The sequence below is a fragment of the Trichechus manatus genome, unplaced genomic scaffold (genome assembly GCF_000243295.1).
Source record: "Trichechus manatus latirostris isolate Lorelei unplaced genomic scaffold, TriManLat1.0 scaffold00004, whole genome shotgun sequence".
NCBI lineage: Eukaryota > Metazoa > Chordata > Mammalia > Sirenia > Trichechidae > Trichechus > Trichechus manatus.
In genome coordinates, this window is record NW_004443940.1 from 14,728,008 (window position 1) to 14,740,433 (window position 12,426).

Below are 12,426 nucleotides of genomic sequence, written 5' to 3' on the forward strand. Positions count from 1 at the left end.
GGTGATGGGTCGAGACTGCCCACTTCAGGATCTGGGAATGTCTGTAAGGGAGCAAGTACCAATCCTGGGGTTCGTATTCTTCTTTGCCCAAAGCCTTTGACTAGCATCTCTCCAAAACACAGCTCGAGCTGCGCAAGACGAGCGAAGCTGACCGCACACTAAGGAATCTTTCCAACTTAAAATGCTTTTGTTGGAGCCCTGAATTCTCTTCAGCTGGCTGGTTCATCCACGCCTTGCCGGCGTCTTTCTCCAGCCATCCCCAGCGCAGTCCAGCGCGAGATCTTTGGGAGGTGACGTTAAGCATTCGTGTCTAAGTTCGAGACCTTTCTCGGCAGTTCGCATGTTTGCTGAGAGTTTGTTACTACGCCCATGTTAGCAAAATGCTTTTTCACACCAGCAGACCCAAAGCGGCGCCTACCCCCAGGGAACCTTTAGTGTAATTGGAGGAGACAACCTTACACATTTATTCATTCTTTCAACAAGTATCGGTTGAGGACTTGGTATTCCCAGGCATGTGAATGGCAAGGTCCCCAATCTCATGGAGTTTATTTTGTAGTAGGGGAGATAATCAATGAAATAAGTTCTTTAAAATAAAGGACCACGGTTCTATGAGAGTAAAAACAGATTTGGGATGGGTCGAAGCCTCAGTGGTTAAGCGCTTGACTGCTAACTGAAAGGTCAGCGGTTGGAACCCACCAGCCGCTCTGCGGGAGAAAGATGTGGCTGCTTCTGTAAAGATTTACACCTTTGGAAACCCTAGGGGGCAGTTCTGCTGTGTACTATAGGGTCGCTGTGAGGCTTGAATTGACTCGCTGGCACCCAACAGCAACAACAGAAGCTAAGTAAGACAAACTGGGAGTGGAGAATGAGACTTCCAGGAGATACAGCATATACGGAAGCCCAGAGGTGGAGAGGGTTTTTATCACTTAAGAAACAAGAGGGATAATCAGGGACCAGACCTTGCAAGATATGTAGGCCATTTAAAGGATTTATGCCTTTATTCTAATAGAAATGGGATGTCCTTGAAGGGCTTTAAGTAGAGTGTGGCAAGATCAGATTTACAAGTTTTTTAAAAGATCACTAGTGAAAGAATTAGAAAATAACAATAACCAACATTTTTATAGCTCTTCACAATTTAAAAAATGCCTTGATTTGGGTTGCCTGGAAAAAAGAAAAACGATCGGGCATCATCAGATGTTTAGTATTGTAATAGACTACAAATGCAGGGAAGCTTGAGAACTCCAGGGCTCAAAAGCTATGGAGAGAATCCGCTTGGAGGAGGTGACAGTTAAACTGGTAAGTAAAGGATGAACACAATTTCAGTAGGCAAGTTTAGATTAGAAGGTATGCAAGGCCCCAACCCACTTTAAAGTTTCCGTGAGTGACTGTTTTCTTGTTTTACCACCACTTAGCCACCAGGCACTTGTTGCTATTTTAAGATCCAGTTCAGATTGTCAATTTACAAAGCCTTTCCTGATCCCCACACAAAGTAAGTTTTCTTTACACTGTATTCCTGTAGTACTTATTGTCTGTGCCAGGAGTGCATATCCTGTCCCATTTATTTCTGACTAGATTGTAAGCTCTTTTCCAGTAAGGACAGTGCCTTTCTATAGTGTTGTCAGTAAGGAGCAGCCACTCAATAAGTATTTGTTAAAAGGATGAGTGAACATAAGTCTGTAAATAGGCTGTAACTTGGGAAATTTAAATATCGGTCTATTAATCATTAATCAACTGTGGATTAGGAGTTTGAACAAATGAGGAACGTTGGAGTGGTAGGGAGAAACTTAAAGCTGAAGTATTAGGAACAAATGCCAATAGAAGCTCGAGTAGAGAGTATCTACAGACTTGTGACTTTTTTAATAAGAATATATGATTTGTGCACTTTTCAGGAATACACTTATTCCAGAAAGTGAAATATTGCTCTTTGTCTCTTGTAGAGATTCTAGCAAATTTTAAGTTTTGTTTGTTTTTGTTTTTACTTTTGCTTTTGAACAGAAGTAATATATCTTCATGATAGAACATTTAGAAAATATAGATAGGACAAAGAAGACTATTAATATCAGCTATAATCTCACCCCAGGAATATCCACTTTTTATATTTTCACCTGTATCTTTTGGGGTCTTCTATTTTTTTTTTTTTTTTTTTCTGTATAAACTACGTACTGAGAAACTAATATTTCATGGTACTATGCTAAGGAAGGACCAAAGATATTTGAAAGATGAGTCCTTTCCCCTAAGGAGCCTTCCCTGTCAAAACAGAGTAAAACAAACTCAAAAACACATTTAAGAACTTAGATTGTATTTGGCTGTGATGGTGCAATGGAAAAGAATATAGGTTAAATATAGGCACAGTGGTTCGCAACCCTTACTGTGCCTGTGCATCAGGATCATCTGAATGTGTTTTGTTACCCTTACTTGTTTTTCATTTTAAAATATTCATTGTTTGGCCCCACCCTTAGAAATGCTAATATAATGGGTCTGGACTCGGGTAAGGCCTGGAAATCAGTATTTTTAACCACCCCCCTCCCCCCGGAGATTCTAATGCATTGCAGGGTTGAGAACCATCGAGCTAGGTGAAGTATTTATTAAAATATTAGGAAACATACTTGATTTAGTCAGCGTGAAGCCACCTTAAGTCATGTGCTCCAAATCCTATGCAACCAAGATAAAAACGAGTGAAGGAAGCAAATCAGTCTTTATGATGCCTTCCTTATCTTGTTGGTAAGAGGGTAGACAGGGAATGGAGGGCAGGGTTTCCATGGACAGTAGAGCAGTTTGTTGTACTACCCAAACAAAGGTGCCTGAGCAAGGGTTCGATGGGAGCTAAAAGCCACTTCTTGTTCCCTCAAGCCTTACTCATATAAAACTTCATCAGCCTATAAAGAACAGCTTTTTTTGTAATTGGCACAAGGATACCGTATGGACTAGAGGTGGTCCTGAAAGACAGAATCATGGTTACGGATGTTTATACTGTAAAAATTAATAATAAGCTAATAAAGTTCTGCTGTTTTAGCCCCTTTGCCACTGAATACACTACTTGTTAGCTTTGGTTGACTGAACCTTCTAATGTTAATTAAGTAGTGCCAGGATGTGGAGGAGGAAATAGTGACAGGCTGTACTAGACCCACCCACAGACAGAACAGAAATAGCTCTCACGGGAATTATAGATCATGAGTTTCTTAAATAATGTTAATTTATTACTGTAGCAAAGAGAACCAACAACTAGGCCAAGTACGACCAGCATTGATGGTTGTTTTCAATGTCATGTAGCAAAAGTTATTAATATAAACTTCATTTTTTTTTTTTAACCAGTTTTCTAATGAAAAATTTGAAGTAGGCACCTAATTCTTTTCATCTTTTCTTTCCAAAGGTAAAATATCATAACGGGCAAAGAGGGAGCCCTTTTATGACCTTTAAAAAATTATCTTTGCTCCAGTGTCCTCTTAATTTAACTGCTGTTAACGATTTCCGGGAATGTCTTAGGACAGAGAAAACATGCCTGCCTTTTAAGTCCGTTTGGCAGCATTGCTCAGCCCTTTTGAGCAAATGAAATGCAGTCCCACCTGTTCCATGCGGATTCTAATGTGTTTATACATCTGAGTTTATTTTTAATAAGTTGATACATTTTGAGTTTAATTTGATTTTTGCAAATTTGACCCCTAGTATCTTTAAATCTCTTTATGTTCCTTTGATTTAGGAGGAGAGGAAGAAGATGAGGGAAGCATAATACCATATATTTCTATCTTGTAAAGATAAGAATGAAGGTAAAAACCAGTGGATAGAAATCTGAACGTAGTTTAATTCATGCCTGTGTCCACTAACCTCCCCAGCCCATTGCAGGATTAGAACATTTCTTTGGTACTGTTTACTAATGACTCTCAGATTTACAAAATGGGAGCTACGTCATAAAATGTTTATTTACTTGCTTTACGTATGTGTCTGGAAGTAGCTTAATTTAGTGGAAAGAGCTTGGAGTCTACCTGGCTCTTGGGACCTTGGGCAAGTCCTCTAAGCCTCAGTTTCCTCTGCTTGAAAGTGGCTTTCCAAACACTTGTACAGTGTTGTATGTTTTAGAAAGAGAAAGGGTGTTCTAGTCTAGAAAAACACCTAGAATAGTATCTGGTATGTAGTTGTTCAATATATGGATGCTATTTTCATTATTGCATGTAAATTACATTGGGAACTGCATGGTCTGTCAGAGCCCTGGGATGTGAAAACGTGGCGGTAGTACATGGAGAAAAGAAAAGAGCAAAGTGAAGTCTAGAGTGATTTCTCTCTCCTCAGCACTGACTGAGAAATTAATAGTTGTTCATTTATACTGTCGTTCAACAAACGTTGAGCACCTACTACTTGTTGAACAAATTAGACAAGGCCTGGCTCTCTGGTGTTCACGTTCTAGGAAGGGGGCAGATAGATAATTGAATGAATAAGATAATTTTGTTGACAAGTGCAATAAAGAGGATCACGGGGGTGAGGTGACAGTGATTAGGGAGAGTATAGGGGGTTCCACCTCAGACTGGGGGGGCAAGGGAGCCTCTTGGGAGAGGTTAACATTTGAACTGATGTCTGAGTGAGGTGAAGAAGGGAGACGTGATGATGGGGGGTGGGGGTAGCGGTAGCGGGGAGCAGTTCAGCAAAATGCAAATGTCCTGAGGTGGAAATGACCTTGGTGTGTCTGAAGAAGAAAAAGAACGCAGCTGTGGCTGGAGTGTAGTGGAGAGAACTAGAGTAGCAGCAGGTGAGGTCAGAGAGAAAGGCAAGGTCAGATTTTAAAGAGTTTTGTGTATTTTGTATGCCACAGGCCTTGGTGCCACTCCTGTGGGTCTAGGGGTACCTCTAAACGTAGATTCATCTTAATTTTTTATATTTGTAATAAAGACCCATTTTTAGCATCCATGCAGTGGCAATTGCAGAAATATCTAGTATAAGGCCTGCCATGTAATAGACTGGTTCTCAGTTTGTTTTCTTCCTCCTAAGATTGGGCTTTTCAATTGTTCAGGTGTCAGAGCATCTGAACATCGTGATACCGGTTTTGGAACACCATGAAATATTGGAGCAGTCAATTTCATCTCTGAACAAGGGGGAGTTTTTCCAGCAGAAAAATCTGACTATATTGTGCACATTCTGATCTTTATGTCACAAGAAGTCTTCATACTTTTTTCCCGGTTTTCCTGTCGGTGTTCATTTGCTAGTGTTTTCTTAAAGACAAACTTATTTAAGAAAATATAATTTTAAGAAAAACATTTCTAATGACTAATTTTTTGTGTGAATTTTCTAATTACCCTGTTATTTTATGTTAGTACCAGAAGGTCAGTGTGTTCCAGGAGCATAGTTTGAGATTCTCTATTCTAAGAGATCTAAAAAGGTGAAAGAATAATAGGGAGGAGAGTTTTTGCTTCTAGTTTTTTACTACTGACAGAAAAACCTTTTAGAAAATCTTGGAAGAGTTGGGTGCTGAAAAGTGGGGGTTAGCTTTCGGCTCTGCCACGGCTTGTGGAGAATAGGAGCCCTCGTTACAGGCTCCAGGTGATGGGAGTGGAATTATGGGAAGCAGGATGCGTGAGCTGGCGGAAGAGAAGAAAATGGGCCGCCAGTCTTCCCAGTGCTTCTCTGAGAAGAATTTTCCAGAGGGTTGTATCAGATAGATGATGGCAAGTCTCCCGCAGCTCCTAATCACCCTAGTCTCCTGGAAACACATTCCTGTCCATCAGGGCCCACCTGCTTCTTATCTTGGAGGCCTGTTTTTAGCTTCTGCTTCAGATTTTGGGAGCCATTGTCAATGGCTTAGAGCTGGGGGAGACCCAGGCCCAGTAAGACAGATGGGAGAAGGAAGTAACTGTTTCATCAGTTTGAACTCTGAATTAATTTAACCATAGAAATTGTGGCCTAAGAGTGGCTAAATGCTATACCACTATTAATACATTTCGGGTACCAGTACTGTACTTTTATTTGGGCAGAAGAGGCAGGAAGGACTTAAGTGGTTTGGAATTGGAAACTGTCTCTGTTGTTTAATGACAAAATGTTGATCCTCAAAATCAAATAGTGGTTAATTATTTGCAGTTAATACTGATGCCACCTTGAATCACCTATGCATTAAAAAGAAAAAATCACTTTCTGTGATTCTGTGCTTCTCATCAATATGATCTTTTATAATCATGCTATTATAGATGACTGATTTTGTTTACTGGACAACTTCAAGGAGGCTGTGAATGCTTTATTTTAGACCTGGCTACAATGGTAACTGCTCATTTGTCCAGATCCCAAACAGAAAACTCAACAAGCTGGGAGTTTCCAAAGCCCTATACCATATAGTGATATCTTTTGAATTGTGAAAAAGAAAGTTCAGTTATAATTTCAGTGTTAAGTGAATTGTATTTTCTTCTTTGAAACCCGCTGTGTGTATCCTATATGGAAATGCTCAGCCAAGAATTTAAAGTGCCAGGGAGATTATTTTTTAAATTATTTGAAACAGTCATTCTTAGTGGGAGGGATGAGGGTTGGCCCAGGAACCGAAGGGTTACAAATGCCCTGGAAACTGGAGAATTCAGCAGAGGGAAAAGTTTATCTGGATATATTGTTAAATGAAGAAAGTCAAGTGAAAGAACAATATACTGTGACCTTCCTTGTGGTAAAAGAAACCTTTGTGTAAGTGTGTAGAAAACGGTCTGGAAGGGTGGGGTTACTTCGGGTGGGTGTTAAAGGGAGACTCACTTTCTACCTTCCATTCTTTGGTTTTGTTTGACTGTTTACAGGGAACATGTATTATTTTTGTAAACTTTAAGAATAAAAAAAAATATTGTAAGAGACTAAGAAGGAGTAGTTTTGCCCAGTTGAGGCTGACGGTCAGTGGGAGGTGATCCAGGGCGAGAGTGTGGAGTGGGCCAGGTTGCCATCCAGTCGACTGACCCACGGCAGTGCCACGGGTGTCAGAGTAGAACTGTGCTTCGTAAGGTTTCCAGTGGCTGATTTTTCAGAAGTAGATTGCCAGACCTTACCTTTCAGTTAGCAGTAGAGTGTGTTAACCTTGTGTACCCAGAAACTCCATCTAGTTCCAGATTCCAGTTTCCAGGAGCCAAGCAACAGGAAAAGCAGTTAGAGATTTCAGTGACCTGGACAAGTGGAGTTGGGAATGGGTCGGGGCAGTGGAGAAATTGAAAACCTCAGGGAGTAAAGGAGCTTAGTCAAAGACCAAGGTATAGGAGTCCCTGGGAGTAGTATAATGATTAATGTTTGGGTTGTAAACTTGAGGTAAGGGGACATCTCATTCATCTTTGCATCCTCATCTACCTAGTTCAGTGCTTTACATATGGTAGAAATTTGTTAAATGCTGAACATGTGAGCCAAACAAATCAGTGAAGCTCTGGGTTTTAGTCTACTCGTTGTCTGTGAGAGGAGGATATTGTATTAGATCGTTTCCAAGGACCCTTTCCACGATACAGTCCTCTTCGTATGATTTCTGTAGGTCCCATACCTTAAATAGTGTACTGTATGTAGTTGTTTTACTAATGTAACTATATACAATATGGGGAGCGGTAACCTTTCAAGTTAAAGAAACCTCCAAAGATTGACTAATTCTTTGGCTGACAAAACCAAGCCTAACCCGTTCCTGTCAAATCAGTTCTAACTCATAGTGACCCTGTAGGACAGAGTAGAATTGCCCCACAGAGTTTCCAAGGAGGGGCTGGTGGATTCGAACTGCCAACCTTTTGGTTAGCAGCCTGAGCTCTTAAGCGCTGCACCACCAGGGCTTTGGCTGATGGGTATACAAGTCTCTGGAGAAAATGGGACGTAAACATCTTTTGTTTGTAAGGTTCTGCAGGAAGGCACATAAACATTTTTGTTCCTATAGCCATCCAGAAAGAATAATATCTTCATTATGTTTTCATTTCTACTGAGGATCTCTCGGAAGGATGCTATATTAAATGCTGAAATTTTCATATTTGCAAATCATCGGAGATGGTGGAATTGTCAACATTTGGATGTCCCATTTGGGAGATGAGAGGAAGGGCAAATAGAAATACAATTTTAAAAACCTAATAAATACTTCCTTTTTGATATTTGTATACTTTGAAGCTATTTAAAAAAAAAAAAAACTAGGGAAAAAACATGATCATTTGTAGCAGAAAACATTTCGTGTCTTTTATATTATGTGTCTTACTTAAATCCCGTAACAGACCCATAAATGTTGTGGACTATAAATAGCTGCTTACATAAATAACGTAGCCTCTCTTCCCCCTTCTATCCAGATTGAAAAGGCCAAACCCATTAAATGTGGAACATTCAGTGCAACATCTTTACAGCAGAGATACTTAGCTACTGGAGACTTTGGTGGAAACCTTCATATATGGTAAGATTATTTAATCAGTATTTAGACAGATGAGATAAGCAGTTTCTTTGATATTTTTGTTACTCTTCCTCTGAAAGAGAATTCTAATTTTAAAATGTACCTTACTTGTTCAGTTTTAGCATTTTATGGAAATGTGAGGAAGATTTTTTAATATATTTCTAGATTTTATATCAAAAATTCATTTAAAAATACAAATCTTTTCTTCTTTAGATAGTTCAAATAATGTTACCAGTGTTTTCACACAAGCTGTTTGATACTAGCAGTTGACACCCCTTATTTGTAAGTGAAAGTCTATTTCCCTTCCACCTTTAAGGACACAATGTGTGAAAATGCACATGTATAACATTGAAAAATTAGATATTTACATCTCAGCAAGAGATTTGACATTACAGAATAGACAGCAATGAGTTTTTTCTTTTAGTTTTTGAATGTAGAACTGCTTTATTCTTTCAAAGTGAGTTTTTTGTTACTTTTTTAATGCTTAATATCTAAGCACAAATTTTTAGGAACATATTTATTAAACAAATCAAAATAAACCTGTTTTGAATGAACAAAATCATTATTGTGTCAAAGGCTTTTTAATTGTCATGTTTTTTGTAGAGTTATTCCTTCATATTTAAATTACAATTGAATGAGTTGAGTTGTTGTTGTTTGGTGCCTTCAGGGTGGTTCCTACTCCATAGTGACCCTAGGTAAAACACAGCGAAACACTGCCCAGTCCTGCACCATCCTCACAGTCGTTGTCATGCATGAGCCCATTGTTGCAGCTACTGTGTTAGTTTATCTCGTTGAGGGTCTTCCTCTTTTTTGCTGACCCTCTACTTTATCAAACGTGATGTCCTTCTCCAGAGACTGATCCCTTCTGATAACATCCAAAGTACGTGAGACGAAATCTCGCCATCCTCGCTTCTAAGGAACATTCTGGCTGTGCTTCTTCCAAGACGGATTTGTTCGTTCTTCTGGCAGTTCACGGTATATTCGGTATTCTTTGCCAGCACCGTAATTCAAGGGCATAAGTTCTTCTTCGGTCTTCCTTATTCATTGTCCAGCTTTCGCATGCATATGAAGCAATTGAAAATACCGTGGCTTGGGTCAGACGCAGCTGAGTCCTCAAGGTGACATCTTTACTTTTTAATACTTTAAAGAGGTCTTTTGCAGCAGATTTGCCCAATGCAGTACGTCCTTTGATTTCTTGACTGCTGCTTCCATGGGCATTGATTATGGATCCAAGTAAAATGAAATCCTTTAAAACTTCAATATTTTCTCCATTTATCATGATGTTGCCTATTGGTCCAGTTGTGAGGATTTTTGTTTTCTTGGTTTTGAGGTGCAATCCACACCGAAGGCTGTGGTCTTTGATCTTCGTCAGTAAGTGCTTCAACCCCTCTTCAGTTTCAGCAAGCAAGGTTGTGTCATCTGCATATCACAGGTTGTTAGTGAGTCTTCCTCCAATCCTGGTGCCACATTCTTCATATAGTCCAGTTTCTCGGATTATTTGCTCAGCGTACAGATTGAATAAGTATGGTAAAAGGATACAACCCTGACACACACCTTTGCTGACTTTAAACCACACAAGCTCCCCTCGTTCTGTTCAAAAGACTTCCTCTTTTTTCTATGTACAGGTTCTTCGTGAGCACAGTTAAATGTTCTGCAATTCTCGTTCTTCGCAGTGTTACCCATGATTTGTTTTGATCCACACAGTTGAATGCCTTTGCAGTCAATAAAACACAGGTAAACATCTTCCTTATGTGCTCTGCTTTCAGTCAAGATCCATCTTATGTCAGCAATGGTATTCCTCGTTCCACGTCCTCTTCTGAATCCAGCTTGAATTCCTGGCAGTTCCCTGTCGATGTACTGCTGCAGCCGTTTTTATATTAATGATATTGTTCAATAATTTCTGCGTTCTGTTGGATCGCCTTTCTTTGGAAGGTGCACAAATATGGATCTCTTCCAGTCGATTGGCCAGGTAATTGTCTTCCAAATTTCTTGACATAGACAAGTGAGCGCTTCCAGTTCTGTATCTGTTTGTTGAAACATCTCAGTTGGTGTTCTGTCAATTCCTGCAGCCTTGTTTTTGCCAGTGCCTTCATGCAGCTTGGACTTCTTCCTTCAGTACCATGAGTTCCTGCTGATGTGCTACCTATCATATGCTTGAACATCGACCAGTTCTTTTTGGTACAGTAACTATATTCCTTCCATCTTCTTTTGATGCTTCCTGTGGCGTTCAATATTTTGCCCATAGAATCCTTAAGATTGCAACTTGAGGCTTAAATTTTTTTTTTCAGGTCTTTCAGCTTGAGAAATGCAGAACACGTTCTTCCCTTTTGGTTTTCTAACTTCAGGTCTTTGCACATTTCATAATAATACTTGTACTTTGTCTTCTCCACCCACCCTTTGAAATCTTCTGTTCAGCTCTTTTATTTCATCATTTATTCCATTCGCTTTAGTTACTCTGCATTCAAGAGCAAGCTTCAGAGTCTCTTCTGGCATCCATTCTGGTCTTTTCTTTCTTTCCTATCTTTTTAATGATCTCTTGCTTTCTTCATGAATGTTGTCCTTAACATTATCCCACAACTCTTCTGGTCTTTGGTCATTAATGTTTAATGCGTGAAATCTAGTCTCAAGATCATCTCTAAATTTAGGTGGCATATACTCAAGGTTGTACTTTGACTCTGGTGGACTTGTTTTAATTTTCTTCAGCTTCAGCTTGAACTTGCATCTGAGCAATTGATGGTCTGTTCCACAGTCGGCCCCTGGCCTTGTTCTGACTGATGATACTGAGCTTCTCCATCATGTCTTTCAACAGATGTAGTCCTCTTTAATTATTTTTCAGGACTGCCTCTTAATATTAATCATTTAAAATAAGCAGAAATATTCTAGAAAAAAACTGTTTTCCCTGTGTCATGTTTTTAATATGATCTTTCCTGATTCTCATTTGGATTCTGGTACTTTATAGTTAAATTACCTTGACATATTTATCTGTCTTAGAATCATAATGTAAAACAGGATGAAACTATCTTACTTTCTTCTTGATTTAACTGCTTGATATTTAAGTTAGCATTAATTAGAATGCATCAGTTCTTACATGCTGTGTCATATACTTTCAGAGAAATTGGGAGAGAGGCCAGTCTGAATTTTATTGTTAAAAATAAATATAATTTATTTCAAGAATATGCAATAAATATAACTGTTGATGTTCTCCCTAATAAGAGTTTCCTAGACTACTACAGTTATTATGGACTTATTTTTACGGATAAGTCTTATAATTTCATGTAAAAAAATTAGTAATGTTTTAGAGTCTATAAAAATAGTAAAACAGTTTGTTCTTTTAATTAGAACCACAATCCTATTTGGTCTCTTCATTCTTTCACAGTGATGTTACAAAGGTAAACATCATCTAAACTAGGTTGAACTACCTCAGATTTTGAAAAGTAAAATTTAACTAATGTTGGCCCAGTTGGCATTACATTTTTGAATAGTCTCGTTATTTAAAAAAAAAAAAAAAAGTATATTATTGAAAACTGACTTATTAAAGGGAAATTTGGATAGAGGCTGTACTAGGAAAGCAGAAGAAGGGGACGAATGGAGGGAGGCAAGAGAAGATGTGTATTAACGTAACCTAATTGAACCGTTCATCAAGCATACATCGTCTATCGAAGAGCCAAGCACACATAGTAATGGGTACTTTCCTACATACTTTTCTCTTAACTAACCTAGAAGTAGACAGACTTCAGCCAGTTTGGCTGTAATATTGTTACCAGTGTGATGATACACAGAAAAAATATATAACTAGGTGGAAATCCATATGGAATTCAGTGAGAAAATAATACACGGTAAAGGAAGAAATGTATGCAAAATAAACACTATGCATATTTTATCATTAAAAAAGGTCTCAAGATCGAGATATCAAGGCCTACTATGGAAGCATTCGAAATCACTTTAAATTCACTCTCCATGTAAAGAAAGCAGTGGCTATCAGACTTCACTGTACCAATGAGTCAGCAGATTTGGGGCCCCATCCCAGAGATGCTCATTCATTATGTCTAGGGTGGAGCCCAGGAATCTCCTGAACCCGTAGA

At 38.9% G+C, this 12,426-nt stretch overlaps 1 protein-coding gene across 2 annotated transcripts in view; it reads left to right on the forward strand.

Moving 5' to 3' along the window:
* The window catches only part of DNAAF10 (dynein axonemal assembly factor 10), a 32,687-nt gene that overhangs the window by 427 nt on the left and 19,834 nt on the right, over positions 1–12,426 (forward strand). The window contains exons 1-2 of one of the 2 annotated variants that reach the window (XM_023733148.1): positions 40–1,296; positions 8,247–8,347. In XM_023733148.1, the coding sequence (XP_023588916.1) occupies positions 1,258–1,296; positions 8,247–8,347 (140 nt within the window). In that variant the 5' untranslated portion in view covers positions 40–1,257. Of the gene's footprint in view, positions 1–39; positions 1,297–8,246; positions 8,348–12,426 lie in introns of those variants that run through there. The other variant, XM_004369257.2, reaches the window with a different exon arrangement.